This window comes from Mytilinidion resinicola, assembly GCF_010093595.1.
Source record: "Mytilinidion resinicola strain CBS 304.34 unplaced genomic scaffold BDZ99scaffold_9, whole genome shotgun sequence".
In the NCBI taxonomy this organism is placed as follows: domain Eukaryota; kingdom Fungi; phylum Ascomycota; class Dothideomycetes; order Mytilinidiales; family Mytilinidiaceae; genus Mytilinidion; species Mytilinidion resinicola.
The window spans coordinates 611,334-635,406 of NW_022985445.1; the positions used below are offsets into that span (position 1 = coordinate 611,334).

Genomic DNA, 24,073 nt, shown 5'->3' on the forward strand with positions numbered 1-24,073 from the left:
AAGTCAAGCCGCAAAAAGATGAAGAAAGATGAAGAAAGTCCAGTAGAATGGATGATAGCCCATGTTTCCATAATATCCAGAAATGCCTTGCCTCGGAGCGCTATGCATAGCCCTAATGGTGTCTGAAAAGAGAAAGGAAATCAAAGTCGAATCGTAATGAGCTTGCTTTTGTGTAGTCATTCCGAAAGGGAGAAAGCGGAAGATCAGAATCGCCGAAGACCAGGTGCGGGCTTGCCGTCCTCCCAAAATACTGGCATGCTAATCTGGGGGTCATGGAAAAGGCAGGTAAGGAAATCCCATGAGGACGAAGCAATCTAGACCCGGGTTTGCTGAGAGTGGTGGATCAGATATCGTGAGTCGTCAAGAAGATGGGAAATAGTGAATAAATCGAATCGCTCTTCGGTAGGCTACGCTCAAGATGATTAGAGTCTACTCTGTTGTCCGGCGCAGTGAGCAGTGACCTCGAGATCAGGCGCGTGGCTGAGCCTTGACCTTCGGGATTCTTCCCATGGATTGAACAAGCTCAGCGGGACCAACTCCATTGGGAAAAGCTGAGGCCTGGAACACTCCATCCAGATCCATCTCTTGGTATCTCACTGGGAACTTGGGGTCCAGAGGCATCTTCAAGATTGCGAGTCTTTCCTCTCGCGTCACGTTCTCGGTGCGCTCGAGCATAGCGAGCTTTCGCAGCAGGTAATCCTTGTTGGTGCGGTCAGTGTGGCCATAGGGAACGTTGAAGTGTTGAAGGATGCGTTTGACATCATCCATACTGTAGCTCTTGGCGAGCTTTCCCATGATCCTGACGGGGATGATCTCTTGCTTCTTGCGAACACCCGGGACGAAGTGAGAGGATGCCGCTAGTCCCAGCATGGTAGGCATGGCGACAGTTTCGTGGCTGTTGTAGGATCAGACTAGTTCAAATGAGAGGTTCTGTATCGACCACCTACTAGGATCGAAATCGAGAAGTGGCTCTTGCGGAGAAAAGGGTGGGCAAGAGGTGAGGAGTTCGAACGAATCGTATTTTTTGAGGAGAGTTCCTTCTGCCCAAGAAAACCGAAGAGTGAGGAGGCAACTCTTCAATGATTCATGTCCACCTGCAAATAGTGCTGCCTGTGCATCACTTAGAATAAGTGCGACAGATGGTTCAAGTTATATTTGAGGTTGGGTGTGATGAAGAAGGAAGGTAATAGGACCAAGCTTGCGACGTAGAAGTAGGTGTTTTATACTTGAGGGGAGTTCTCATTGCCTGAGCCCAAGCAAGTTGCTGATAAGAAGTGGGGTGCGATAAAATGAGGTATTGATGCAATTCCGTCTTTTAATATGTAGTGATTTCGAGAACTACATTTGTATGCTGCCGAGAACTGGTAAATGCTAATGGCCATTGGGTAACGATACCTTCCAGGCTAGGAAGACGACTTTCTTTGCAATAGTCACCCGAAATTTCTATAATCATACTTGCATGGTTTCGTGAGATGTTGTTCCACGGGCTTGAGCCGTGTCAAAAGGACAATATGCGTTTGCGCATGGCTCCAGACATTATGAATGTGACAAAGTACTGCGACAAAGAGGTAGAGCATTCAAACGAACTTGTAGTGATTGATAGAGAAGCCAAGAAAAGATACCATTCCTTGATTGTTTCGAAGGAAATTGAATTAAATTAGGAGTACGAGGTACCTCTTGAACGTATAGAAATACTCTTGGGTCTACGAGACAGTATTTCTACGCAGTCATAGTCTCCGAGTAGCATTTTCACGAGCACTAATGAACACTAGTTCGTGACAGACACTTTATGAACGAGAATCGCAACGCGTAAGCAGTTGGCATGCCGCACCTGGGACAATATGGTGGATAACAACACCGAATCCTCCCATGAGCAAGGCACAGAATAGAACACCCATGGTCCTGAGACGAATATGGGCTGAGTACGAAAGTAGGATCCGCTAGATTGGAAGGGTGATAAGCATAGTAGAGCATCTGCAGGATCCGAAGGACTTCTCGAGGCGCCATAAGGCGGCAGCAAGGCTGGAGGCCCCAAAGAGGCGAAGTCATCACGACATGACGGCCGGGCAACGCTAATTGCTTGAGAGTCGTAACAGGACCGACTATGAAGTAAGCTGTGGCCGAGCCCGTTCAAGGCTGAGCTTTGCCACCACGTGTGCTATGGAGAACCTTGGAATAGCATACATCCGCCCGCATGGATCTCCCGGCAATGAGGCTGGGCGAAGGCTTGTACCTTGCTCGGTAGCCACTAAGAACGTCCCGACCTAGTGCTTTGAAAGGGGGGCGTGAAAACAACACGACTGGTCCTCTTCGAACCACGACAGCTTGCTCCTGGTTTCAGCAACCTCACCAGGTACTCCAGCCTATCTCCCGACCCGCTTTATGAATGCAGTCTTGGTGATATGGCTCAAGGTATCGCGATATCGCAATTTTACCTCGTGGCCATCTCGATTGCCCGCGGCATCCGACAGCAGTTTGCTGGCCAAAATATGAAGGCGGCGCAGGGCGAGAGGCCTTACCCGGCCGCCCAAAGCATGCCTTGTCTTACTGTGCCTGTGCCTCTTCCTCCTCGGGCGCCTATCCGAACACTTGCCCGAGCTGCCCCTGCTATTTCCACGCCGGAGGCTTTTCTGACCTCTTAGAGTAGAGGAACACACATCTCTCCTAGTCCTAAGCAAGTTTCTTGTGTATAGCGGTTTCAAGGTCATGCTTGATACACAGCCAGCAATCGCGGCGGTCTGACCTGTTCTGTACAGCATGTCGCTGGAGCAACTCTGTTGGCTGTGCATTGATGTCACACTCGATAGCTATAAGTCTTCTCTATCTTCTTCTTTTGCATTCCTCTACTGCTCAATCAAGTTCCTGCGCCTATCTTTCGTAGCCTTGACATATCCATATTGCTCAGATCTTTCAGTATACCTCACAGCAGGCTCCTCTTCCTTTTAACACAACCATGAAGTACTTAGCTTCAGCCCTCCCACTTCTCTTCCTTTACAACCCATCTCGCGTGACAGCTGCTTCAAGCTATGCTGATAACTCTGAGACTGCCATTAAGGCTATGAACGATAAGTGGTACAACACTACCACTGGTCTTTGGTAAGGATACAGCTCCTTCTGACAAGAACCTTCGCTGATACAGTTCTAGGGATGGTCTCTGGTGGAACAGGTAAAATGATCCCAGCACTACGACCTCAGCTTCCTAATAAAAAACAGTGCAAACACTCTGACAGCGGTCATCAATTTCGCCTTGGTTGAGGATTCGTGGAAGCCGACCGCTCAGGACATCATCTCCAACACTTACGCCAAAGCACCCAACAACAACGAAGGCGCAACGAGCACAACCTTCCTTAACGACTTTTACGACGACGAAGGCTGGTGGGCTCTCGCCTTGATCGCAGCATACGATCTCACCGGAAACCACGACTATCTCGACGCCGCAATCGCCATCTTCGACGACATGACCACCGGATGGAGTACGCCCTGCAACGGCGGGATATGGTGGAGCAAAGACAAGCATGCCGTTGTGTCCATCGCCAACGAGCTCTTCCTCTCTGTCGCCGCCCACCTCGCCAATCGCGTGTCCAGTCAGAAAGACGCCGCCCTTTCCTGGGCAAATGCCACGTGGAGTTGGTTTTCGAATATTGGCGTCATCGCTGCCAACAACACTATCCACGATGGAGTCGATGCTAGCTGCAAGGCGCAAGACAACAGCACGTTCTTCACCTACAACCAAGGCGTCATCCTCGGCGGCCTAGTCGAATTGAGCAAAGCTACAGGAGAGTCTTCCTGGATCGACGAAGCCCATAAGCTTGCCGCTGGCGCCCTCGCACAGTTCGCAAATGGGCAGGGCAACATCTTGACTGAGTTCGGCGGTGTCAACGAAGATAACGACCTGGCCCAATTCAAGGGCATTTTCATTCGAAACCTCGCCATCCTGGAGAAGGCTTCGCACAAAGATGCGTACACGACAGTCATCAAGACGAGCGCCGATTCTCTGTGGAAGAACGATCAGAGCGGCGGTTTGGTCGGTCCGCACTGGCAGGGGCCCTTTGTAGACGTTACGACCCCGAGTCAAAGCTCAGCGATAGATTGCCTGGTTGCAGCAGCAGCTGTGTTATAGCTAGATTCTTAAGACTAAAGTCCAGAGTATGGAAGTGGCGGGGTTTGATGTTGAACTTGAGGAAACCCGGCTCTTTGGGACAGCCCCGATTCCGGATGACACGACCGATCCCGAGACATTACCCTTACTTCGGCACACACTTCTCAATACTGGCTCTTGGCACCTGGGTTTTGGGAGGCGCATGATTTTCTTTGGCGTTTCTGTGCGGGCAGTGCATTCTCAGGCATCGGATGGAAGATACGAAGATACCCAGCTTTTACGACCGCGATTCCTTCTGAACCCTCATTACTATTGGTTTTCCGCGACCACGACATTTTGACACCCAGGCAGTGGAACCGGGTCGGAGAGATCTCTGCTAGGTGTTATAAACGGATTGGCGCATTTCGCTACACTTGTACTTGTGTAATGCAGATGCTGTTATTACGAGTGACGTAAATATTAGATGACCTACATTGGATTTGTTCCAAGTACATAAAAGCTCTCCTTCGGTCTTACGTGATCAAGCCACTGGCTCTACTATTTGCTTCACTTGCATCATTATGAGCGCGTCTTGCAGAATAGCGGTGAGACTACAGCGCCTTTCTAGGAGATTGTACTCAATCGTTTACCACTGTATGGGGTGCCCCATGGGTTTTCAAAAGTTTGTGAAGGTTGATGCGGTTGAGTTCGAGGTGGCTATGAAATACCTTCGACCGATCGGGATTGTATAGTGCCTTGCCGGAAGTCTGGGCACGCTCGCTCACCACCGTTTCAAGTGCTTCAGCAGAGTATGAAACTTCCGATAATCTGTAAAGACCTTGAGAGCCCCAGAGTGACACCCTGCCCGCAAGTGCACTCGGCTCTGAAGTAGCAGCAGCTTGACGAACTTCCCAACGTCTCTTCGCTTTCGTCGGTCTCTTCGACGAAGGTTGAGCACTTCAGCTGGGTCGCAGCAGCAGCTGAAGGAGCCCTTCGACGAGCCAGGGACTGTCGAATATGGCCTTGCACCAGTCGATGAATATGAGAAATAGCACGCCTCATCAACTCCAGAGGATGTCAACCTCAACATCTTTATCTTGTAGCGGAGATACTGCTGAGGATGTTTCCGACGGAGAAGATGATAGTGGTGGGAATGCGGCGCCAGTGTGTACAACAGACTCCAAGATCGCTTTTATCACATGAATGAGGGCTCTGTGGGACGACAACGACGTAATCAAGCAATTGGTCGTCAACATTCTCGTCTACTGGGCACCCACTGTTGATGTCGTTGGGCTCTAGAGGCCTACAAGCCATCCACAAGGGGCGCCGTAGTAGATGATGATTGTTGTTGGCCATGGCGAGCACAGAGGGAGCGGAAGCATGTCTCAACTTCCCGTACAACAGGCCTAGTAGAAATACTATCTTGCATAAAGAGGTCCCAGGCAGATGGATGTTCGTGTGCCCGACTTATGACCTTCTAAGGCCAAGAGACACCATGGACTGCGCACCGCAAAATATTATGCCGATGTCCTTGTGGTCTTCTTTTGCGTTTTACCTGTGCAAATCTGACGCTTTTTGTCCGGGAAGAAGAGCTTCGCGAATGACATCCAGGTTTTGCTCATACCCAGAGACGGATTTCAGCCAAGCATCTTACAGGCGGAGAGCATCTGTATGAAACTGTCTTGCGCGCTGACCTTCTTTCGCCAGTATTTGAAATGATTATGAAGAAATGGAAAGCTATGAAAGATCTCAACTGGGAGCATCTTCTGACGAAGCGTCTCGCTAGAGCTCGCATGGAGCTTAGACCTTTTTGACCCATGATCATTCAATTCCATCGTTATGTCGTTCACATTAGGTTCGAGATTTCTTTCACTGAGAAATTTGGACTCGACGTGCCGTATGGTGTCAAGGCCAGCCTGTTCTAACGATGAAAGGCAATGTCTGCGCAAGTCCGTATGCGATGCTCATTCTAAGGTCGCGTAGTAAGTCATGAGATGGCGTGCTCCGACTCAAGGCTAGCTTAAATCAACAGGGGGTTTTCCGGCGGAGGCAACTCCTTGCGCTGGCACTGATTCGAGTGGGCTGGCGTATGAGGTTTCTGGTGGCGCCGTGGCGGGGAAGTGGATTCATTGAGCGTTGGGTCCTTCCTGTGTCTTCGTGGAGCTGTAGTTGGTCAGCAGACGTACGCGGAGCGCTGGATACGGATGTTCTGAAGCAATATCCCAGCCACTGTGCACCATGCGCCTCGTGGTGCAAGGGTGGTGGAGTCGCGCGGAGAATCGGGACGTGCGACCGTTAGACGGGGGTTATCTGGACGTTGTGATCCTTCAGCTGGCGAACGCGACGAAGGCAATGGACTTTTCCAGAAGGATCAAGTGATATGCCCGACTGGGAAGATCATTCGACGGGGGTAGCGCTTCCGGTGTTGTCGAAGGACGGGTGAACCGGAAGCTTGTCCTGCGGAATTTTGAAGAGCGTCATTTTTGGGATTAACAGCGGGCTGTCTTGATAGCTAGGGTCCAGAAAGCTCGTACAACCTATTGAGAAGGCATGGTTTTATTCGTGTTGTACAGATCTTTATGCTGCTGGCAAAAGAGAGATGCTCAATGGAAAGCTCTCAACGAGAAACCTGCAAAAGCAGCAGTCTAAGATGATAGAATGAATTTAATTTGGAAGCTTTACAAAGACGTGACCCTGTCCCATACGAAGCCTCTCGTATTCCTCATAATGTGTGATGTGTTTCGCGCAATTCGTGAACGGAAACCACGTGATCCTTCCGCCGCCCAATCTGGAGTCGCAGTTCCCAACCACCACCCAACATCAATGCATCGCTTTTTGCTTCAGCTACCCTTCAGACCCCCACTCCTTTAATATTCTAGAGTATTGCGGCGCTCCTACCTGCCACGAACCCCTCTACCCCTAGATGGCGACTGCTAATAAGCCTCTTTCAGAATTTCGCAGTAGTTGGTTTCGCGCGCATCCTTCCGAGCACTAATACGAACACCCCCACGAACAATTCCGAGGCCTCGTTATTGGCCGGCCAGAAGCGTAACCAAGTCGGGCAGAGTGTGCTCACCGATCAGACAAGCCCGCAAATTTGCGGACACGGTAAAACGTGTCGGGGAAGACGAGCCAGAAAGAGCAAAGGCAAGCAGAGTTTGCATGTAACGTAACGCCATGACACATTAGGACATACCAAGGGACGAAACGTGTGCGGTCTGGATTAACTCAAGAACCGAGAGGACATCAGACGCGGTGTCGGGAGCTGGCTAAGTGCGGAAGGTGTAACGTCGTTTTCCAGCATATTTCTGGAGCCATCACCACGCTAGTCCTGTCGCCGTATTGCTTCCGCCGGACGCGGGCTGAAGCTTAAATAGCCATGCTTGTGTGGAAGACGGTGCGAACACCGCCTCCGCGACTCTAGACAAGTACTGTCCTCTTTCAGCGCCGATGTCAGCGATGGCACAGTACCACTACATACCTAGGCACTCAACCATGCGCTCCGAGACAGCTCATCACATGTTGCGCCTTGGTTGGCCGAATCCTTCACGCCTCAACAGCCTCGCCGACGGCCCCTGGGATTTGCGTCTGATGAGCCTGACTCTGGGGCTGGCCGGGAGATTCGGGATCGATCGGCCCGCCACGACATGTTTCAGATTGCGATGCCGAATGGCGCGAGAGTGGGAGCAGCTCTTCACATCATGGCAGATTCTGGACAGAAGCCGGCCCAGCAAGTATCTCAACAAGCTCCGAGAACCCGGTACGCCTTTGGTACCGCTACCGAGTCACGCACCCGCTAAGTGTCGATAGCCGCGCTAGAGGCTAGAGACATGCAGAAGGCCTTGGCGGCATGGCGTCTGCAACGTCCAGGAGGTGCAATTCCACTGCAGGCAGTTGCAGTGCACTAGGCCGATGTCATCGACGTGGGGTGTCTTGCACTTGGCAAGTCGTTGCGTTGCGCCAAAAAGGAAGCATGCTTATCCAATCGCGCGCGGACGACCCACTCCTGGTGTCGTGCATGTGCATGTGCATGCGTGGACAAAAACGTTAACGGAGCGGAGCGAAGCGGTGCGGTCAGCTCACTCGTTGGGTTCGAAGAGCAGGACGTACTCGGGTTGTGGTTGGTGTGGTGCCACTGTGCCACTGTTCCTCTGCTCGTGGCAGGCTTCTCTGCAGGGAAGCCATTGGTGGGCTCCACTGTGCTTCGTCGAGCACACGGCCCAACAGATGCATCGCAGCGTGCATGCGAACGTCATGCATGCGCGAGATCCAAGGCAGCACGTCCCGCGACCCCGGAGCAGTGGAACCTTGGGCGTGCCAAGTGGAGCCGTGAGCAAGCCGGTGATCGTCAGAACCGAGATGAAGAGTGTGGAGAAAGGGTTGCACCACGGACGACACACCGCACGACCTCGACGCCACGTTGTCGCAGGACGCCGTGCGAAGATGAAGGCGACAAGCCAGCAGCCAGCTCCGAGGCCCCAGGGCCCTGCGTGCTCTGTTCACGCGCCAGTACGGTGCGACGCCAGCAGCAACAAGACGGCCTCCTCGGCGTGGATTGGGCCCTCAGTAATCGTCCTTTTGGACGTATCAAACCAGCTCCCACTCACAGCGCCAGGGCATCGACAACTTCACGGATTGCCAGTGTCGCTGGTCCGCTAGGCGCGCGTGGCTTCCTGCGACCATGCAAATCCCCGATGCTTCGAGCTCCCTGTCCGCGCTCAGAATTCCCATTATTCGCAAGCCCGCGGCCTTAGCGCGGCCAGCACGATCTGATGCCAACTGCCAGCAGGTGGCCGTCCCTGGACAAGGCGCCGCGGGGAAAGAAACGCTGCGCCGTTTTGACCTGCCTTTCGCTCGTTGCCATCCGTCTGGCTGCAGCACTCGGCCCCGGAAAGCGCCGTAGCGCGCGTGCCAGCCTCTGACGATGAGGCGTAGCAGGCTGCGTGCTGGGCCGGGCTAGCGTCAAAGGGTGGGCCTGTCTGCGACAGAAAGCATCATGGATGGAGACTCCACGCACGATCCATCGCGAGGGGATGGAGCGTGCTGTTGGCGCACATCCATCCCGCACATCAGTTGGCTGCCAACGGGGCCACCAATCCTCCAGGGATCATCTACACCTCCTTCCTCCTCGAGCAAGATCAGCTTCGCTGCAAGCCCGGCGGCAAGGGTCGCAGGCCAATCTGGCGTCCTCGCACACGCCCACAGGTCCTGGAGCATGCTGCCAGGATGAAGGATGGGACCAGAGTCCAGTCGCCACTTTATTATCTTTTCACGACTACTGCAATGGGCACACAGGTCTGCTCCTGCGATTGCTTTTTCTGCAGGCGTGCACATAGGGATCCCTGATGAAGGCCAGGTCCCCACTCCTGTCTCCTGGTAAGCTAAGCTGACGTCTCCTCGCCTGGCCTCGTGGACTCTGGAATTTTGTTGCACTTCGAGGAGTCGGACCCGGTACCTCGCCGTCGAGGCCCTAGCTGTCGGTTTTCCACCTGCATTGAGCGCGCCTTAAACTCCCGTGGTCTGGTTGATCGCCCGCAACCGCCCCCGCCTGCAACTCCCGCCGTAGAACAGACCTAGTGCGCAGTGCGGGCTCTACCGTTTGGGACTTCGAACTCTGTGTTCCACCATCTCTTCTACAACTGCCAATCTTGCAACCTCCTGGGTGCTGCTATATCGATATATTCCACCATCAAAAGCAACACCAGACTCAATGCGCCGGCATCCTCCGGGTTTCGATATCGGCGAACTACCACGGTAAAACTCTTTCTTATGGCTGTCGGAGTAGAAGACGGATCGAAGAAGCATCCCAGAGTCGAAAGTCAGAGTTTGCTCTTCTCCGACCTCAGCATCCAAATGTCCTACGACTCACTTGGACTGCGTTCTGGAATCGGGATTCCCGAGACGGAAGCCATACCTGGATCGGGATTTGCAGATCACTCAGACACTGCAACTTCTGGACCACCAAACACTGCAGCTTCCCGCTCGCACTCCAACAAGAAGAAGAGAACATCGAAAGGCAAAAGCCTCCCCGAGATTCGCCGCCCTTCATCAACACCTCACATACACAACCCCGCTCTGACGAACTCTGGGGAGCTGTCGCCGAACTCGGACAAACGTCGAAACAAGCTTGGATATCATCGAACGTCTGTTGCTTGTAGTAAGCAACACCGAGTGCACATTTGCGCCAAACCCTTTCTATACTGCAACGACTGACTCGAATTTTATAGCGCACTGCCGTCGGAGGAAAATACGATGTCTGCAGAACAACGACGATCCCGGGGGGCGTTGCTCGAATTGTATCCGACTGAAGAAGGACTGCAACTTCTATCCTGTTGAACAAACAAATCCCTCGGACTCGAAACCACCAGCCCTCGCAAAAGTGGAGGGTGGCTCTACAGCACCACCAACGTCGACTCCCTCATCTCCTCGCGCTGCTATGACGCGAAGCGAGCAAGTTGATGAATATCGTCCCTTCACTACCATCTCGCCGAACCCAGCTAGCGCAGGCTTCAGGATGCAACCCGAAGTCGACGTTGACTCCAAAAGTGCTTCCAATCCCAGCGGGGGTATGTGTTGGACACCTACAAATATCTTAAATCCCACTAATCAAATTTATAGTGCCTTTACGATCACACACGTTTCCATATTCGCACCAGATGGACAACCAATGGCCTCCCCAAGGGTTCGTGCCTCCCTCATCTGCTCCTGATGAAACACCATCTTCGGCCGGTTACTGGAGAGCTTCTCCATCCACAGCCCCTTCTACTTATGGCAGCGACTCCAATATGTCCGGCGGTCAAACCCCAGCTACTATGAGCACGACATCGAATATGTCTTATGGTACGCCTCATGATGCCCAAGGCTGGGCTCAGCCGGTATCGGTGCAGCCTGCAAGATCTGTATCTTATGGACACATCGAGGGAGTACCGCCGCAATTCCACAATCAGCATCTTGTTTCTCAACAAGACTATCGCGGCCGAGCATCACCTTACAACTATCCCCCTCAAATAGACACCGGTGCCGGACATGCACATGGTGCGACTCACGCCGATACCACCGCACCACTTTCAGCACCACTACTAGCCCACACAAGTCACAATTACGGCTATCCACCTCAAAATTGGAGCCCCTACACGCTCCATAGCTCCGGCCACGAATATTCACCCCATGGACGCCCAATGGGTGGCCCCTGGTACACGGAGCCATCACATCTCAGGCATGTAGAGGAAGAGACAGGCCCACCATTGCAGTACGCCAATCACCCGCCAGGCTTTTATTCAGGACCATAACACTAAGCATCACCCGAACTAATAGATGAAGCGCGTTTATTGCAAGTCTTCTTGCATCTGAACGCAAGTAAACACAGACAATTTTGCTAGCGTTGTTTTGGAGATCTAGCTTTGGCACAGGCCTTTCTACTCTCCGTTTGCATTTCGCGAAACTCTACGAACTCACTCGATTTCACCCAGGGGCTGGGATAAGAGGAAGAACATGGGTGACCGGGGCGCATTCGTTGAGTTTGAATTCGGTGCATCACGGCGCATAGGGGACTAGGGCTTACGGAAAACTTCGTCGACAGACAGGATCGACCGATCGGACTACCACACTTGGCGAAATTTGAGATCATTTGAGTCATTTTTCTTTTATCTTGGTCTTCAAGGTGTATACTGAAGGATCTATAGAAGCCTAGCAAGAGCCGGCTATTATTCCTTCATAGCCTTTTAGGATTGAGATCATTTGGAATCATTTCTTTTCAACACGGACGCCAACGCACGCACAAACCAACAACCACGAATTTTATCCGGCTGCCTAAGTCAGGCATGGCGATGTAATGTACACATTAGCCAGGAAGCATGGACGAATATACGTCACGCCGCAGGCTTCTTATGCCGCGCGAAGTCCTTGTATACCAGGGTGTATTTTCCATTTATTTCCGAGGGAAGAAAGAGAGAGACGATCTTCCGGGGCTATCAGGCTCCCGCTCTCACGAGTTGTCAAACTTCGATTATGTGTATGATTATAGAGAGAGCGCGAGGAGGGTGGGGGAAAGGGGCGATTTGGATTATACCAGCTGTATACCACTTTCTAGGGATGGGGTAACGTGCAGATTCCGAGCCAGACTAAACTACGAGAGCAAGAGGCACGCGCGCGAATGAGAATTACAAATGATTCATGACGGGTGTCGTGCGTTTCTACGCCCATGCAGACCTGTTCCATGTCTAAACTATTCAAGCGTGCATTACTTTTTGACGCATGCGCGAGTTGCGTGTGCGATTCGCTGCCACTTTATGCGCGGTTGTGGCGCGGTCAGCTAAGCATGACTGAACCGTATAACTAGCGAGAGACATGTTTCGCATCACTAATTCGCAGTGTTATATTTGCATCCGTATCCCCGCGCGTGAAGGCTAAATTGCTGTCTTGGACGAGGACGAGATCCCTGGAACCTCCGTGCACCCGACACCAGTGCGGATCGGATAAGGGGGTCCGTCCCAAGCAGCGGGTCCGCTTGCGGCGCTCGATGTGGTGCGACTGCTGGCTTGATGCTTCGACTGCGGCGGCCGTGGTGCCTTGTGTCATGGTGCGATGGTGCGATGGTGCGGGGATGGAGGAAACTGTATCTGGGGACCGAGGGAGTGGCGCATCCGGTCTCACGGCGGCGTGGCTGCATGGTTGTTGGCCTGGGATATTGGGGGGAACCTCGGCACTTGGGAGGCGGGAAGCGGTCTGGTTGGTTGGACGAGTAAATTGAGTGTGTTGGTTGGGATGGGTATGGGATGAGAGGGATGCTGAGTTGATATAGGCTTTTGGGGGCTTGAATCATGCGGTGGAATGCGTTGGAGTGTGGAGCTGAAGTTACTGAGGGAATATTCGGGTGATGATGGGTCGGGGGTTTTTCTTTGGATCGAGAGGGGTGCTGAGACAACGTTAAAGTCGGAGCTGCATAGGTAGGCCTATCATTGCGCTTGTAGTTTGGAGGCTATCATACTACACGAGTCACCATTTCCTGATGAACTTGATCACCGAAGTGAAAGGAAGCCCAGAGAAGTATATGGCCATTGGAGATACAGTACTATGAAATCAATTTGGGTACTCTTGTATCTCCTTGGGGTATCTCGATAGGCGTATGAAACTCGACATACGATGTAGAACTCTACGCAGTGGAGATAGTGAAACCGTTTGCGTGACCGAAGACATTCTAGCTAGGGCACTCCTTGCAGTGGCGTTGAGTGACCAAGAGTAGAGCACGAGCAGTGAGAAGTCAGTGATGACCTAGTGCTGTACCACTTCGGCGTCCACGGAAGGAGAGACTCCGCGGTTGGCACTGCTGGTGATCTCATTGGAAGAGGGACAATTTGAGTTACCAGGAAAGAAGATTTAAGGAAGTTCAGGTATCTGAAGGTTTTGGAAGAGGGACAATTTGAGTTACCAGGAAAGAAGATTTAAGGAAGTTCAGGTATCTGAAGGTTTTGGAACAGGTAGTACAATATCCCAATGTGCACTCAAGCAATTTCCTTTCCTGTTCAGGAACCTGAGCTGCTCATGCTCCAGCCTGGGCTGTGGCTGTGCTGGGTAAGCGCATCCTGAGCCGAGACTGAGCAGCTCGTTGGAACCCGGTTTTGGGCCCTGGATTCGACAGGGAGGGTTGAGACTGGGATGCGGCGAGCTTCAAGGACCTCTGCTGCGCCAGCAGACTATAAGGCAGTACTTCGCAAGACTATACTTAGGATTCTGCACTGCGTGCGGGGATTGTCAACGCCGTAATAAGCCCACAATCCTGTGTGGCGAGGAAGGTGTCTTCTAGCTAGCCTAACGCCTGACGTCGCGTCAGTAAGGCAGTGTCTCTCTTGATATCCCCGATCCTCTTTAGCAATCTGTCAAGTTTTCATCTCCGCTTAGCTATCTAGTGATCTCGTGCTTCTCGCTCGGGCTGTGTCGACGCCAGTTTCAGCAAGACATCATGGATGCCACACCAGAAGGGTACGTTGGAGCACGCCTGAGCCTTTCAACATCGGTTCGCTTTTGCATTCCTTCCTCTAGGCAGGCTGTGGGATTGCACTGCCTTATTTCAACTTGCTTCCTTTCTTCTGAATCCACAAGTAATTCTAGGGCTAGTCGCTTTGGCCTGTGCAATCCCACGGAATCCAAGGGCGTAGGACTGTTTCAATCAAGCCACCAACGATGCTATTTTCAAATTTCTATCACGTTTCTATTCCTACGCAATGTGCAAGGCGGACTAGACACATCACGATACGTGTTCATCCAGAGGTGAGGATACTTGAAGGAGTCGACCGGTCGACTAGCGTTCCACTACATATCAGTACGGCGATCTTTGCACATCTATCTTTCTCCTCATGAAAAATGCGGTTCTTACTCATATTTCGTCTTTGCCGGACTGGCCCTGTCAGTTCCGGTCACTAACGTATGGGCTAGAAGCACTAAAGTTTCATCAACTTCAAATTCCTTGTCTTCTCGCGATACTCTTCTCACCATTTATCCTACCGACTCTCAAGATCCCGGCCAGCTTCTCGAAGCACACGATTTCCTCCAAGGAATTTATGGAGAAAATCATGTTGAATTTGATCCAGAGGAACTCGTATGGAAAATCTCGCTCCAGAACGATGCTACCACAGACGCACTCAAAGAATACCCCTTGGCCTCATTGGACAAGGAGACCGCACAAGCCAAATACAGCGCAGCCGGACACGGTGACCCCTGGTACATTGTCACTGCTGCAAATCCCGAAGATGATGAACAGGCCAAGGCAGCATTCGAGTTTCTGAAGTCTAAGGCCGAGAACACGGACGAAAAGATATATCCGTTTCACAAACCTGGCACCGGCCATGTCATGGGTTGGGGCAATATCCAGTTGACCAGTGAAGCGAAGGCGGCTGTGGAAGCGTATGAGGGTATCAAAGCCCAGTTAGGCGAAGACTATGTTACTATTCCCGACCGAGCCGTCACAAGGAATGAACATGTTGATCTTCAAGAGACTGTGAGGCCTGATGAGTTCGGGCTATCTCGAAGGGCGTTGAAGAGCGTCAAAAAGCGATATACCCGTGTCAAACGCGCTTTGACCTACACCAAACAAGCAAATGCTCCGCACATCTTGTCATATTAAGTCAGCCAAGGTACGTCCCCTAAGGCAGATATCGATATCAAAGACCACTAACATGATTCCAAGCGAAATGAAAGATGATAAGCTTAAGGACTTCGTATACAACGAGAACGCAGGGGCTGGAACTTATATCTATGTTATAGACACGGGCGCAGCCTACACTGTCAGAATTGTAAGTCCGATATGCCTTAGTCGTACCAAGAGGACTGCAGCTAAGCTCATGACAGAATGACGGTAACCATGAGTTCGAAAAAATTGAGGCGTTTCAAACCGCGCACTCAAAGGATCACGGGGAGAAAGAAAATGAAGACGGAAGCGATATATCACATGGCGCCATGGTGTCCTCTCAAGCATTGGGCAGAAAGTATGGTGTTGCCAAAGCGGCGACTCTTGTATCGGTGAAAATGACGTCGAAGTTCAAAAACTTGGACGCAAAGATGGCAGATTTTATCCTGGCATTGGAGGCCGTCACCACCCATCTGGAAAGCAGACCGGAAAGTTACGCAAAGTCTGTGGTCACTTGCAGTCACGGGTGGAAAATTGGAATGGACCACAAAAAGGCGGAGACTGACCCGGCTGCGATCCAAATGCGCGTCTACCTGGACAGGTTGTTTGAGATGGGTGTGCCTTTCATTTCGTCATCAGGCAACTTGGCGCATTTGTTCAAGACGATTGACAAATTACCTAAGGTGCTGGAAGACCCGGATACGCCAATCATCAACGTTGGTGCGGTTGATGCGGATGGTAGCACGCCCATATTCTCTCAAACAGGACCTCAACTTACCATTAGTGCGCCGGGCGTCGGCATTGCCGGTCAGCAAAAGGAGGACGGAAAGGAGGGAATTGAGCAGGGTACATCACATTGTGAGTTATCCATACTACCCGCCCATAACCGTCCTAACGAATGGATCCAGCCGCCCCGCTTGTTGCAGGCGTCATCGCAGCATACCTGAACTATGAACCCCCTCCGTGGGGTGAATCCTATACTGGCAAGGAACGCGTTCAGGCGATAAAGGACTACATTTTAACTGACAAGTCGAGCTGGATACGCAAAGCGGGCAGCGACATAAGAGTAATCAGGAATGGAGCCACAGAAGAGGACCACAAGAACGCTGGAGCAAACCAATTCTCAGCCCCGGCCCCCGACCCGGCACCGTTTTAACCCACGACACCACCCCCTCCGACGCAAACCCTCTCCATCATCCTGCAGAACTACATCGACGAGATCTCCAACACAAACTCATGGCTCTTCTTTCTCACCGCCGTTGGCGTCTCCGCCCTCTGCAAAAGCGACAAAGAAGCTATACTCCAGTCTCCAACGGTAGACGATCCCGCGATGGTCGACAATCCGCCGTGGCCTGGTGGTACGTTCCCATTAAAGCTAGATAGCATGGACTGTGAGTACAAGAATGACGGGGGCAATCCGGGAGCGCTTTGGTGCAATGGAAGGAGCGACGCGATTCCGTGTAGGATGGACCTCTTGAAGGGAGTAGAGAAGGGGAAGGGTGTGTGATCAGGGCCTGTGGACTATCGCGCAGCGTCCTGTCGTTCTTTGTGAATGGTATGCTATCTGGGATTAGGAAATGAAAGCTTTGTAGAGGTGCTTTTCTCATAGTGTATTCCTTTCTCTCTTAGAAAGCTGAACTCTCAATGCGCTCCGGACGGGTCTTGGGTAACAAAATGCCCAAGGGCTTTGGTGGTTGAGGTATGGGAAGCGTACGGGACTCTTTAATAACCTCATAAATCTGTCACTTTCGTAGTATGCACTTCAACCTTGGAACTTTCTGAATCCTAACTTGTCAAGATATAGAAAGTCGTCTTTCGGTCAAGAAAGCGAAGCATGTTTTTGGGGGTATCGAATTATCGTCAACTCGTCGAAGGACCCCCCAGCACTGTTGTGCCTTGGAAGTCAGTATCACCATTGGCAGAAATATCAGCTATGTAGCAACCGGGGGATGTAGATCACGTCTGGGTGGTGATAGACCAGCCAATGAGAAGCTACGGTTTTCTGGAATACAAACCACCGGAACGAATAGATATGCTCGCTGCGCTCGCAATAAGGTACTTGCGAAAGCCGGATTCGAAGGCAAGCCCCAACGGAGAAGTCACAGTCGACAGACAACAAAATTCAAGGTTAAGATAAATACAAGAAAGCTATCAAAAAATGTCTACAGTGACACCCGTCGCACCAACTCGCGCACCACTAACAATGGTGCACAGTAGAATTGAGAGTCCCCTTCCAAACAGACCACTCCTTACGCGCAAGCCGCCGATGTCGCGACACCTGCGAAGCCGGCAAGCGGTTGCCCAAGTCCAGGAACCATTGCTGCAGCATCGAAGATGCCTCCGAGAATACTGCAGATACTGTTACCGTCGGCAGGATCAGCTTTGCATGTAATCACGGCCATGAGGACGAGAATCTCTCTTCTGAACATCAAAGCCATCACGTCGCACCCCGCGATACCGTGCTTGTCCGGTCGTACCTGGTACACCTCAAGCTGCCAGTCGAGATCGCCCTCATTGTGATCGACTTTGCTCAATACTATCCCACGATTCGCAGCTGCTCTCATGTAAACGCGATCTTGAGGACCGATTATTATAACAACGACGGCGCATGGCTATGCCTTGTATCAGATCCCATCGCGGCCATCGGCGTGGGACGGCGGATTGAGAGCAAGACTGCGAAAGTTCAACTTGCGGAGCCGCGATCAGGGATGGGGTGGAGACCCAGGTAGTTCGATATCCCAATGTGCACCCAAGCAGTTTCCTTTCCTGTTTAAGGAACTGAGTTGCTTATGCTCCAGCCTAAGCTGTGGCTGTGCTATGGTGAGCGAATCCTGAGTTGAGACTGAAGCCCTAAATCTGGGCTCTCTATTCGACAGGGATAGGGATCCTCACCCACCTTGGAAGGCCTGTAGACCTGCCAGGTTTCAATTTCTAGGCCCCCAGGTCTCGAGTAAATTTGCTCTATAATAGGCCCGGGCTATTCTCCAAACAGTCACGTTCTTAAGACGGCATGTTCTTAAGACGGCATGTTCTTAGGACAGCCATGGTCTTAAAACGGTGGCATCTTAAGATGAGGAGGTTCTCTAGATAGTCATGCTCTGAAGATAGTCCCGTCCTAAGACAGTTATATTCTTAAGATAGACTGATTATAAGACAGTAATGTATGAAGACGATTATGTTCTTAGAAAGTTGTTATCCGACGCGGGTGCTGCAATTTTATAGACTGGATGCAGAGAGGTACAAGAAGGGCTTTGATGATATGAGTAAATTTTACAAGTAGGAGAAGAGTAGGCTGTTTTTTAATTGAGAGTTAAGAATACGCCCTCCTCTCTTTCTATGTCTAACTATAAGCTAATATCTATGCAGGAAGTATTAAGTTTAATTTTGGAGGCCTCTGGCCGTACAACTGCGCGCTTAAAGAAGCGTCGTAGAGAGGAGGACTTGGAGTAGCGGGCTGGAAACTACACGAGCTGGAAACTACACAGGCAGACTACACGGGCTGGAAACAATAGAGGACGCCAGCCATAATAGGAAATTAGTGCAAGTTTGGATAAACGTTGGAAACTACGGCAAACACGTTTTCCGGGCGGTTCTGGGTTTCTACGTTGTTATACGAGCTCGCTACGTTACGCTAAGCTAACGCTGATCTGGGGTTTCCTTTTCATAGATTCCACTATCACCAACGCTTCCAAACTTTTAGCCCTTCTATAAGCTGCTTTCCCACTACTAGAATAAGTAGTCCCGTAACTTTTAGAACAATTAAAATGGGCGCCATTAACTACACACCCCCTTTTTCGTTAATCGCACACCCCCTTTCCTCTATTCGCACACCCCCCCCCACCTTGCCGTTTCACCGCGTTCCTATTGGCTCGGAGCAGCGCGCCGGAGCTCCGGGCATTTACCTATACATCACGTGAGGCTACACGCGAGGCCGTACGTGAGCTCGTACGTAGGGCTATACAAAATGGAACGCCTATACAACCTCTCCATTTTACGGCTCAATCTTTCCATTTTGTATAGCCTCACGTACGTGAGGCTACACGCCAGGCCGTACGTGAACCCGTACGTGAGGCCGTATACAAGGCTATATAAAATGGAAAGAATGAACCGTAAAATGGATAGGTTGTATAGCCTTTCCATTTTGTATAGCCCCACGTACGAGCTCACGTACGGCCTCGCGTGTAGCCTCACGTGATGTATAGGTAAATGCCCGGAGCTCCGGCGCGCTGCTCCGAGCCAATAGGAACGCGGTGAAACGGCAAGGTGGGGGGGGGTGTGCGAATAGAGGAAAGGGGGTGTGCGATTAACGAAAAGGGGGTGTGTAGTTAATGGCGCCCATTAAAATTGGTTGTTGTGGTGTACGAGCTCGCGAGCAGATTTGCTGGAATTGATGCTAATTTTTGATTTTTGTGTGGCTGACTAAGCTAGCCTGGCGGGCGGCGCGCGGGCGCCCGAACCTCTCCACCATGCCAAGGATTACGACTTTTTCAATTGTGCACGCATTTTAGCTCGGAACTTCTTCACGACTAGTGCGGATGGTAACCGGAGGCCTCCCCTTCGCATCTGCAGCTTGAAAAAGTATGTTAGTCGCAATTCTAGACACCTCTTAGCATTTTAACAAGTAAGCAAGCAACGAACAAGCAATCCGTCTAAATAAGGCTAATTAGCAACTTAACTTAACTTAAGCCTATTAGCCACTTATAACTCTACTATTACATGGAAAATAAAGTGGCGCAGATCAACCTTAAGCTGTTTTCCATCGAGGGTAGGTTTACTCAAGAATTGGGGCCCTAAAACTGGAACTTAGCAGGCCTATGGGCCTGGAAATGGGCCTTCCGAGCAGGGCGAAGACCCCGATCTCAGCCCTCCCTGTTGAATTCAGGGCCCAAAACCGTGTTCCAACGAGCTGCTCACTCCAGCACAGCCACGACTTAGGCTGGAGCATGAGCAGCTCAGTTCCCTGAACGGGAAAGAAAACTTCTTGGGTGTATATTGGGATATTGTACTTTCTGTTATATTTTTCGGATTAGGTTAATATTCCTAAACTTCGCACTAGCATTATAAGTTTTTTGGAGCAGTCCTATTATTGGATTATACACGATCAAGTATTGTTAAGTTGCAACTATTAGTAAGTGGCTTATTAAAATCATAATATGGTCGCAGGCTAGACTTTTATCTACGGTCCAAATGTTTACTATTCGAATATTTTGATTAGTAAAGTCGAAACATACAAAGACGTTCGCTAGGACACACACAGGTTGTAGTTATAAGAATAACAGATCTATTAATGCTAATAATGGTGTAGATTGCAAACACCAAGCCCCCTATATGTTGCAGAATGAAAGATTCTTGACCATAGCTCTAGAAGATAAACAACTTTATTACGATGGTGTGATTTCCTCCCTGAGAATTAGTTGTGCAAGCTCCTATGAAGTGTTGCTTTGGCACCCGTTCCCCGTCTTTGCGGTCTTGTCTCCATTCTGGAGGCTTTTATTGCTGGGGACCTAATCGTGTTAATAAGCATAATTTATCCCTTGGGGCATTATATTACGGCGACTTACGGCTTGGGTCGACCACTGATCCACTTTCTTGCCGTTTTCTTTTGGCAGAGATCCGGGGGGAAAATCTATAGCCGAGGGTCAGAATCAAATTTCGAGCTGGAATCTTAAGAGCGTCAGAGTTTCAACTAACCATTCATTTTGAGAAGAGAAGTATATGGCTTATCAGTAGTCTTGTCCATGGTTGACTCGGTATTAGGAGCCATGATCTTCGTATAATAGGCAGAGGAGGAAGATGTCAGATGACCAGTAAGGAATATCGACGTGACGATTGCGTTGGAGAATATCGTGAGTGACTTGGCGGTCGGTTTCTCTCGATTCGAATTGGAATATGATCCTTCCACGATGGGCAGCCGGTGACTTTATAGAAGAGCACATCTAGGGCCCTCCTTCTCTGTCATCCGTGAGCAGGTGGTATTCGCAGACGTGGGAATCGGGAACGACTCTCTTGCCTCATCGGCCATCCTTCGTTGGTTTCTCTTCGGCCCAATCATTCCTTTATTAAATATGAGGCTCTCTAGCAAAACAAGCCGTCCTTCTAACCACAGTGACTTTGCCAGTCGTAAGAGTATCGGCATCAACCGTTCTCCTCATCGGTTTTCGCTTGGGGTGAGGCTCGTATTTATGGAGGATCGGGACTGATGGTTGCATTCATCGGTTTCGTAGCTATCCTATGGCCATAATCACGCCGGTATTTTCTTTCGTCGAGTACTAGGATTGCGACAGGTGAACAGTTCTTTCGTGCGCGATTCGTTACCTTGCTTACATCGGTCCTTAACTTCTTCATCGGTCGCGTCACGCGTGATTCCTCGACGGTTTTACGCTCTGTCCTTTGCGGCCTGACCAAAGTATGATTCCAGAAAAAGCAACAGTTAGCTGTGAGGTAGAATCTTCTAACAGGGGCTGGCGATATAAATAAATGGACCGTAAAACGGTCTTATGGATGATTCGCTGCGCCTCTCATCGGTTTGAAGTCGGCTAACGGACAAGAAGAACGCCACAACGAGTTCTGAACAATATCACACCTATACTAAGGGCAGTAATGGTTTCTTATAGGTGTTACGGCAAAATATTTACTACGTATTTCTCGCTGTCTGTTGATTACATATGAGGCTCCGCCCATGGTCATGGGCACGCGTTTGTAATCACGTGACCTTTGGCATACTTGTGTATATAAACTTGCAACGCCCCCGTCCTACGTAGAGAAAGCCATCTATTTGTCCTCAGAAATTTAGTCGCATATCACATTACCTAATACTACCAAGGTTTTCAGTCCAGTACACCAGTTTAGAAGCATAGTGAGGTTCTTATCGCCATCTAAGTACGAAAATTTCAGACCCTGACTACTAGCACTAATCCTACTCCACCCTATCTACTCAATAAAAAGGTCGTGCTTCCTATGTAATCGCGCGCAAATTTCAACAATACGCGCCTCGTTTTCCGCAGTTACAATTCCATGCCGGATGAAATGGGCAACGTAGGTTAAGGTTCGATTTGGGGTAAACTCATCCCTCATGAGAGCTGCTTGGACATCTTCTAAAGACATGAGCTCGAAATTCTCTACTTCGCCATCATGCCGCCGAGGCACAACATCCTCTGACAGCTCCATCTCATACACGTATTGGGAATGATGCTGACAACCCGGCCGACCGTCGTTGGTGACTGACATCTGATATGTCAATGTGCCGCAGGCCTTGATGTGCGCTCGGGTATAGTCCTTAGGAATGCCTGTCTCTTCAAAGACCTCCCGGATCATACCGTCAATTGGCTTCTCCATGGAACCCAGATTCCCGGCTACAAAATTATCAAGCCGGCCTGGAAATGTCGTCTTGGTGTACGATCGTCTTGGAACCCAGTATTTGAGACCAGATTTAGTGCGCACGAAACCAGTCATATGTACACCACATGTGACGATCCCGAATAAATCGACGCCGCCGCCGTCCATATCCAGCACATGGTCACCGTTAGGCGCAACGAGAGCGAAGTTCTCGTTGAACCATTTCCGCACCACGCGTTTTTCGTTGTAATTCGCACGTAGCGTCTCGTTCATAGCTTTGGTGCGGCCTTCGACATCGCTCGACATAAGCGTGAGGAGCCGATCATCTGGGTCGATTTTCCACTCGGACGACCATGATAGACCTTGTATAAATTCGCGGTGCATATACCCAAATGGCCGACTGTAGCCATCTACCATGAAGTAGTAGAAATCTCTCATGTGCTTCTTGTACGCGGAAGGATCCTGTTGGAAATATGGCCATCTACGAAGCAAAAGTCTAGTATCAGTGATATACACAAGGGCTTAATATCGGCAGTTACACTGACGTATCGACCTCCTCAACGAACTTAAAGGCAGAAAACTTCGCTGCTGAATGGTTCGGTATGGCCGTGACATTGGAATTATGGGTCGTAGTTGAGGCTTCATGTGATGCCCATGGAAGCAAGCGTGTCAGGAGGGAAAGTATCATGATGGACAAGCATGAGGAAGATTTTGGACTGTTTACGGATTCTGAACATTGGAAAGTCTGCCTCTTTATATTTGTAGGGGATGGGCTTGGGGAGGCTGAGGCAACCTGAGGTAATAAGACACTGACCAAAGGTGACCTTTTGGAGCGCAGAACATTGTATGACAGGTGATAATATGCGTTATGTACAAGACGTACCCTGATTTAGCCTTTTACATGCCGACTGGCGAAATAACACATATTTTTGGAAACATCTTTGTATGACAGTTAGCCTATCTTGGCATTATATAACGATTTGGAATAAACCGGGTCCCCTGGTAATGAGCGGAACAACCGCTGAATCTCCTTATCGGGTTTCATGCGTTGTAGCCTTTGATTGAAGAGTTCATTCATCGGTTTTCCAAGACTACCGGTGAGAGGGAACGCTGGCGATTGGCTACTCTATTTGTGGATTCATCTAGGCCAAAGCGTTCTTCGTCGGTCGGGATGTTATTGGCTCTCAGATCGGTATGCGTTCGCAAGCCTCCGATTGGCTGCTTCATTTATCGGCTTTGCTGGCATGTTGGGATCCCACGTTCTTCGCCGGTCGCGAGACCATTGGCTGGCAAAGATTCGGCCGAGGATGAGGCGGAGCGAATCGCATCACAGTTTGACTCAAGTTCCACGTCAAGTCGCTTTAGAGATTAGATAATTTGCTCACTCCATCCGTCTCTTCCCTAAATCATGCCGAGTTTAACCTCTTCATCTCTAGAGATTGCTTTACTGGAACGCACCTGTCGCCATCGTCCTTCCGAGGCCCCACACAAATGGTAGACAGAGCGCAAGCCAGCGACGAGAACGAACTTATCCATCA

General features: G+C 50.6%; 6 protein-coding genes across 6 annotated transcripts; 4 read left to right on the plus strand and 2 right to left on the minus strand.

The window, feature by feature from the left end:
- Positions 1 to 2,701: 2,701 nt before the first annotated feature.
- BDZ99DRAFT_508634 (Six-hairpin glycosidase) lies at positions 2,702 to 4,571 on the plus strand. Its single transcript, XM_033724343.1, has 3 exons — positions 2,702 to 3,096; positions 3,146 to 3,166; positions 3,214 to 4,571. Exons 1-3 carry the CDS (start codon positions 2,954 to 2,956, stop codon positions 4,118 to 4,120), a joined length of 1,071 nt encoding a protein of 356 aa, XP_033577017.1. The 5' UTR covers positions 2,702 to 2,953; the 3' UTR covers positions 4,121 to 4,571.
- A 3,761-nt stretch (positions 4,572 to 8,332) lies between these two features.
- BDZ99DRAFT_520148 (uncharacterized protein) lies at positions 8,333 to 8,981 on the plus strand (the record flags this gene model as incomplete). The annotated part of the gene is made up of 2 exons (XM_033725496.1): positions 8,333 to 8,644; positions 8,694 to 8,981. 2 exons carry the CDS (start codon positions 8,333 to 8,335, stop codon positions 8,979 to 8,981), a joined length of 600 nt encoding a protein of 199 aa, XP_033577018.1.
- A 655-nt stretch (positions 8,982 to 9,636) lies between these two features.
- Positions 9,637 to 11,410, plus strand: BDZ99DRAFT_303033 (uncharacterized protein). Its single transcript, XM_033714203.1, has 3 exons — positions 9,637 to 10,235; positions 10,306 to 10,644; positions 10,697 to 11,410. The coding sequence occupies exons 1-3, from the start codon at positions 9,848 to 9,850 to the stop codon at positions 11,365 to 11,367; spliced, it is 1,398 nt and encodes a 465-aa protein (XP_033577019.1). The 5' UTR covers positions 9,637 to 9,847; the 3' UTR covers positions 11,368 to 11,410.
- Positions 11,411 to 11,823, minus strand: BDZ99DRAFT_303034 (uncharacterized protein). The gene has a single exon (XM_033714204.1). The coding sequence runs from the start codon at positions 11,712 to 11,714 to the stop codon at positions 11,454 to 11,456; it is 261 nt and encodes an 86-aa protein (XP_033577020.1). The 5' UTR covers positions 11,715 to 11,823; the 3' UTR covers positions 11,411 to 11,453.
- A 3,212-nt stretch (positions 11,824 to 15,035) lies between these two features.
- Positions 15,036 to 16,426, plus strand: BDZ99DRAFT_303059 (subtilisin-like protein). Its single transcript, XM_033714205.1, has 4 exons — positions 15,036 to 15,207; positions 15,261 to 15,366; positions 15,422 to 16,058; positions 16,109 to 16,426. The coding sequence occupies exons 2-4, from the start codon at positions 15,265 to 15,267 to the stop codon at positions 16,354 to 16,356; spliced, it is 987 nt and encodes a 328-aa protein (XP_033577021.1). The 5' UTR covers positions 15,036 to 15,207; positions 15,261 to 15,264; the 3' UTR covers positions 16,357 to 16,426.
- A 5,626-nt stretch (positions 16,427 to 22,052) lies between these two features.
- BDZ99DRAFT_442523 (thiamine pyrophosphokinase) lies at positions 22,053 to 23,280 on the minus strand. Its single transcript, XM_033717813.1, has 2 exons — positions 23,081 to 23,280; positions 22,053 to 23,016 (listed from the first exon to the last, which is right to left on the minus strand). Exons 1-2 carry the CDS (start codon positions 23,221 to 23,223, stop codon positions 22,131 to 22,133), a joined length of 1,029 nt encoding a protein of 342 aa, XP_033577022.1. The 5' UTR covers positions 23,224 to 23,280; the 3' UTR covers positions 22,053 to 22,130.
- Positions 23,281 to 24,073: the final 793 nt, after the last annotated feature.

Bases quoted from the DNA above. Each gene is read 5' to 3' on its own strand.
- BDZ99DRAFT_508634 (XM_033724343.1), top strand. From the start codon at position 2,954: ATGAAGTACTTAGCTTCAGCCCTCCCACTTCTCTTCCTTTACAACCCA. The intron at 3,097-3,145 runs GTAAGGATACAG...ATACAGTTCTAG, and splicing joins AACACTACCACTGGTCTTTG to GGATGGTCTCTGGTGGAACA. The intron at 3,167-3,213 runs GTAAAATGATCC...AATAAAAAACAG, and splicing joins GATGGTCTCTGGTGGAACAG to TGCAAACACTCTGACAGCGG.
- BDZ99DRAFT_303033 (XM_033714203.1), top strand. From the start codon at position 9,848: ATGGCTGTCGGAGTAGAAGACGGATCGAAGAAGCATCCCAGAGTCGAA. The intron at 10,236-10,305 runs GTAAGCAACACC...CGAATTTTATAG, and splicing joins TCGAACGTCTGTTGCTTGTA to CGCACTGCCGTCGGAGGAAA. The intron at 10,645-10,696 runs GTATGTGTTGGA...TCAAATTTATAG, and splicing joins TGCTTCCAATCCCAGCGGGG to TGCCTTTACGATCACACACG.
- BDZ99DRAFT_303034 (XM_033714204.1), bottom strand. From the start codon at position 11,714: ATGACTCAAATGATCTCAAATTTCGCCAAGTGTGGTAGTCCGATCGGT.
- BDZ99DRAFT_303059 (XM_033714205.1), top strand. From the start codon at position 15,265: ATGAAAGATGATAAGCTTAAGGACTTCGTATACAACGAGAACGCAGGG. The intron at 15,367-15,421 runs GTAAGTCCGATA...AGCTCATGACAG, and splicing joins CAGCCTACACTGTCAGAATT to AATGACGGTAACCATGAGTT. The intron at 16,059-16,108 runs GTGAGTTATCCA...GAATGGATCCAG, and splicing joins TGAGCAGGGTACATCACATT to CCGCCCCGCTTGTTGCAGGC.
- BDZ99DRAFT_442523 (XM_033717813.1), bottom strand. From the start codon at position 23,223: ATGATACTTTCCCTCCTGACACGCTTGCTTCCATGGGCATCACATGAA. The intron at 23,017-23,080 runs GTCAGTGTAACT...TTTGCTTCGTAG, and splicing joins TTCGTTGAGGAGGTCGATAC to ATGGCCATATTTCCAACAGG.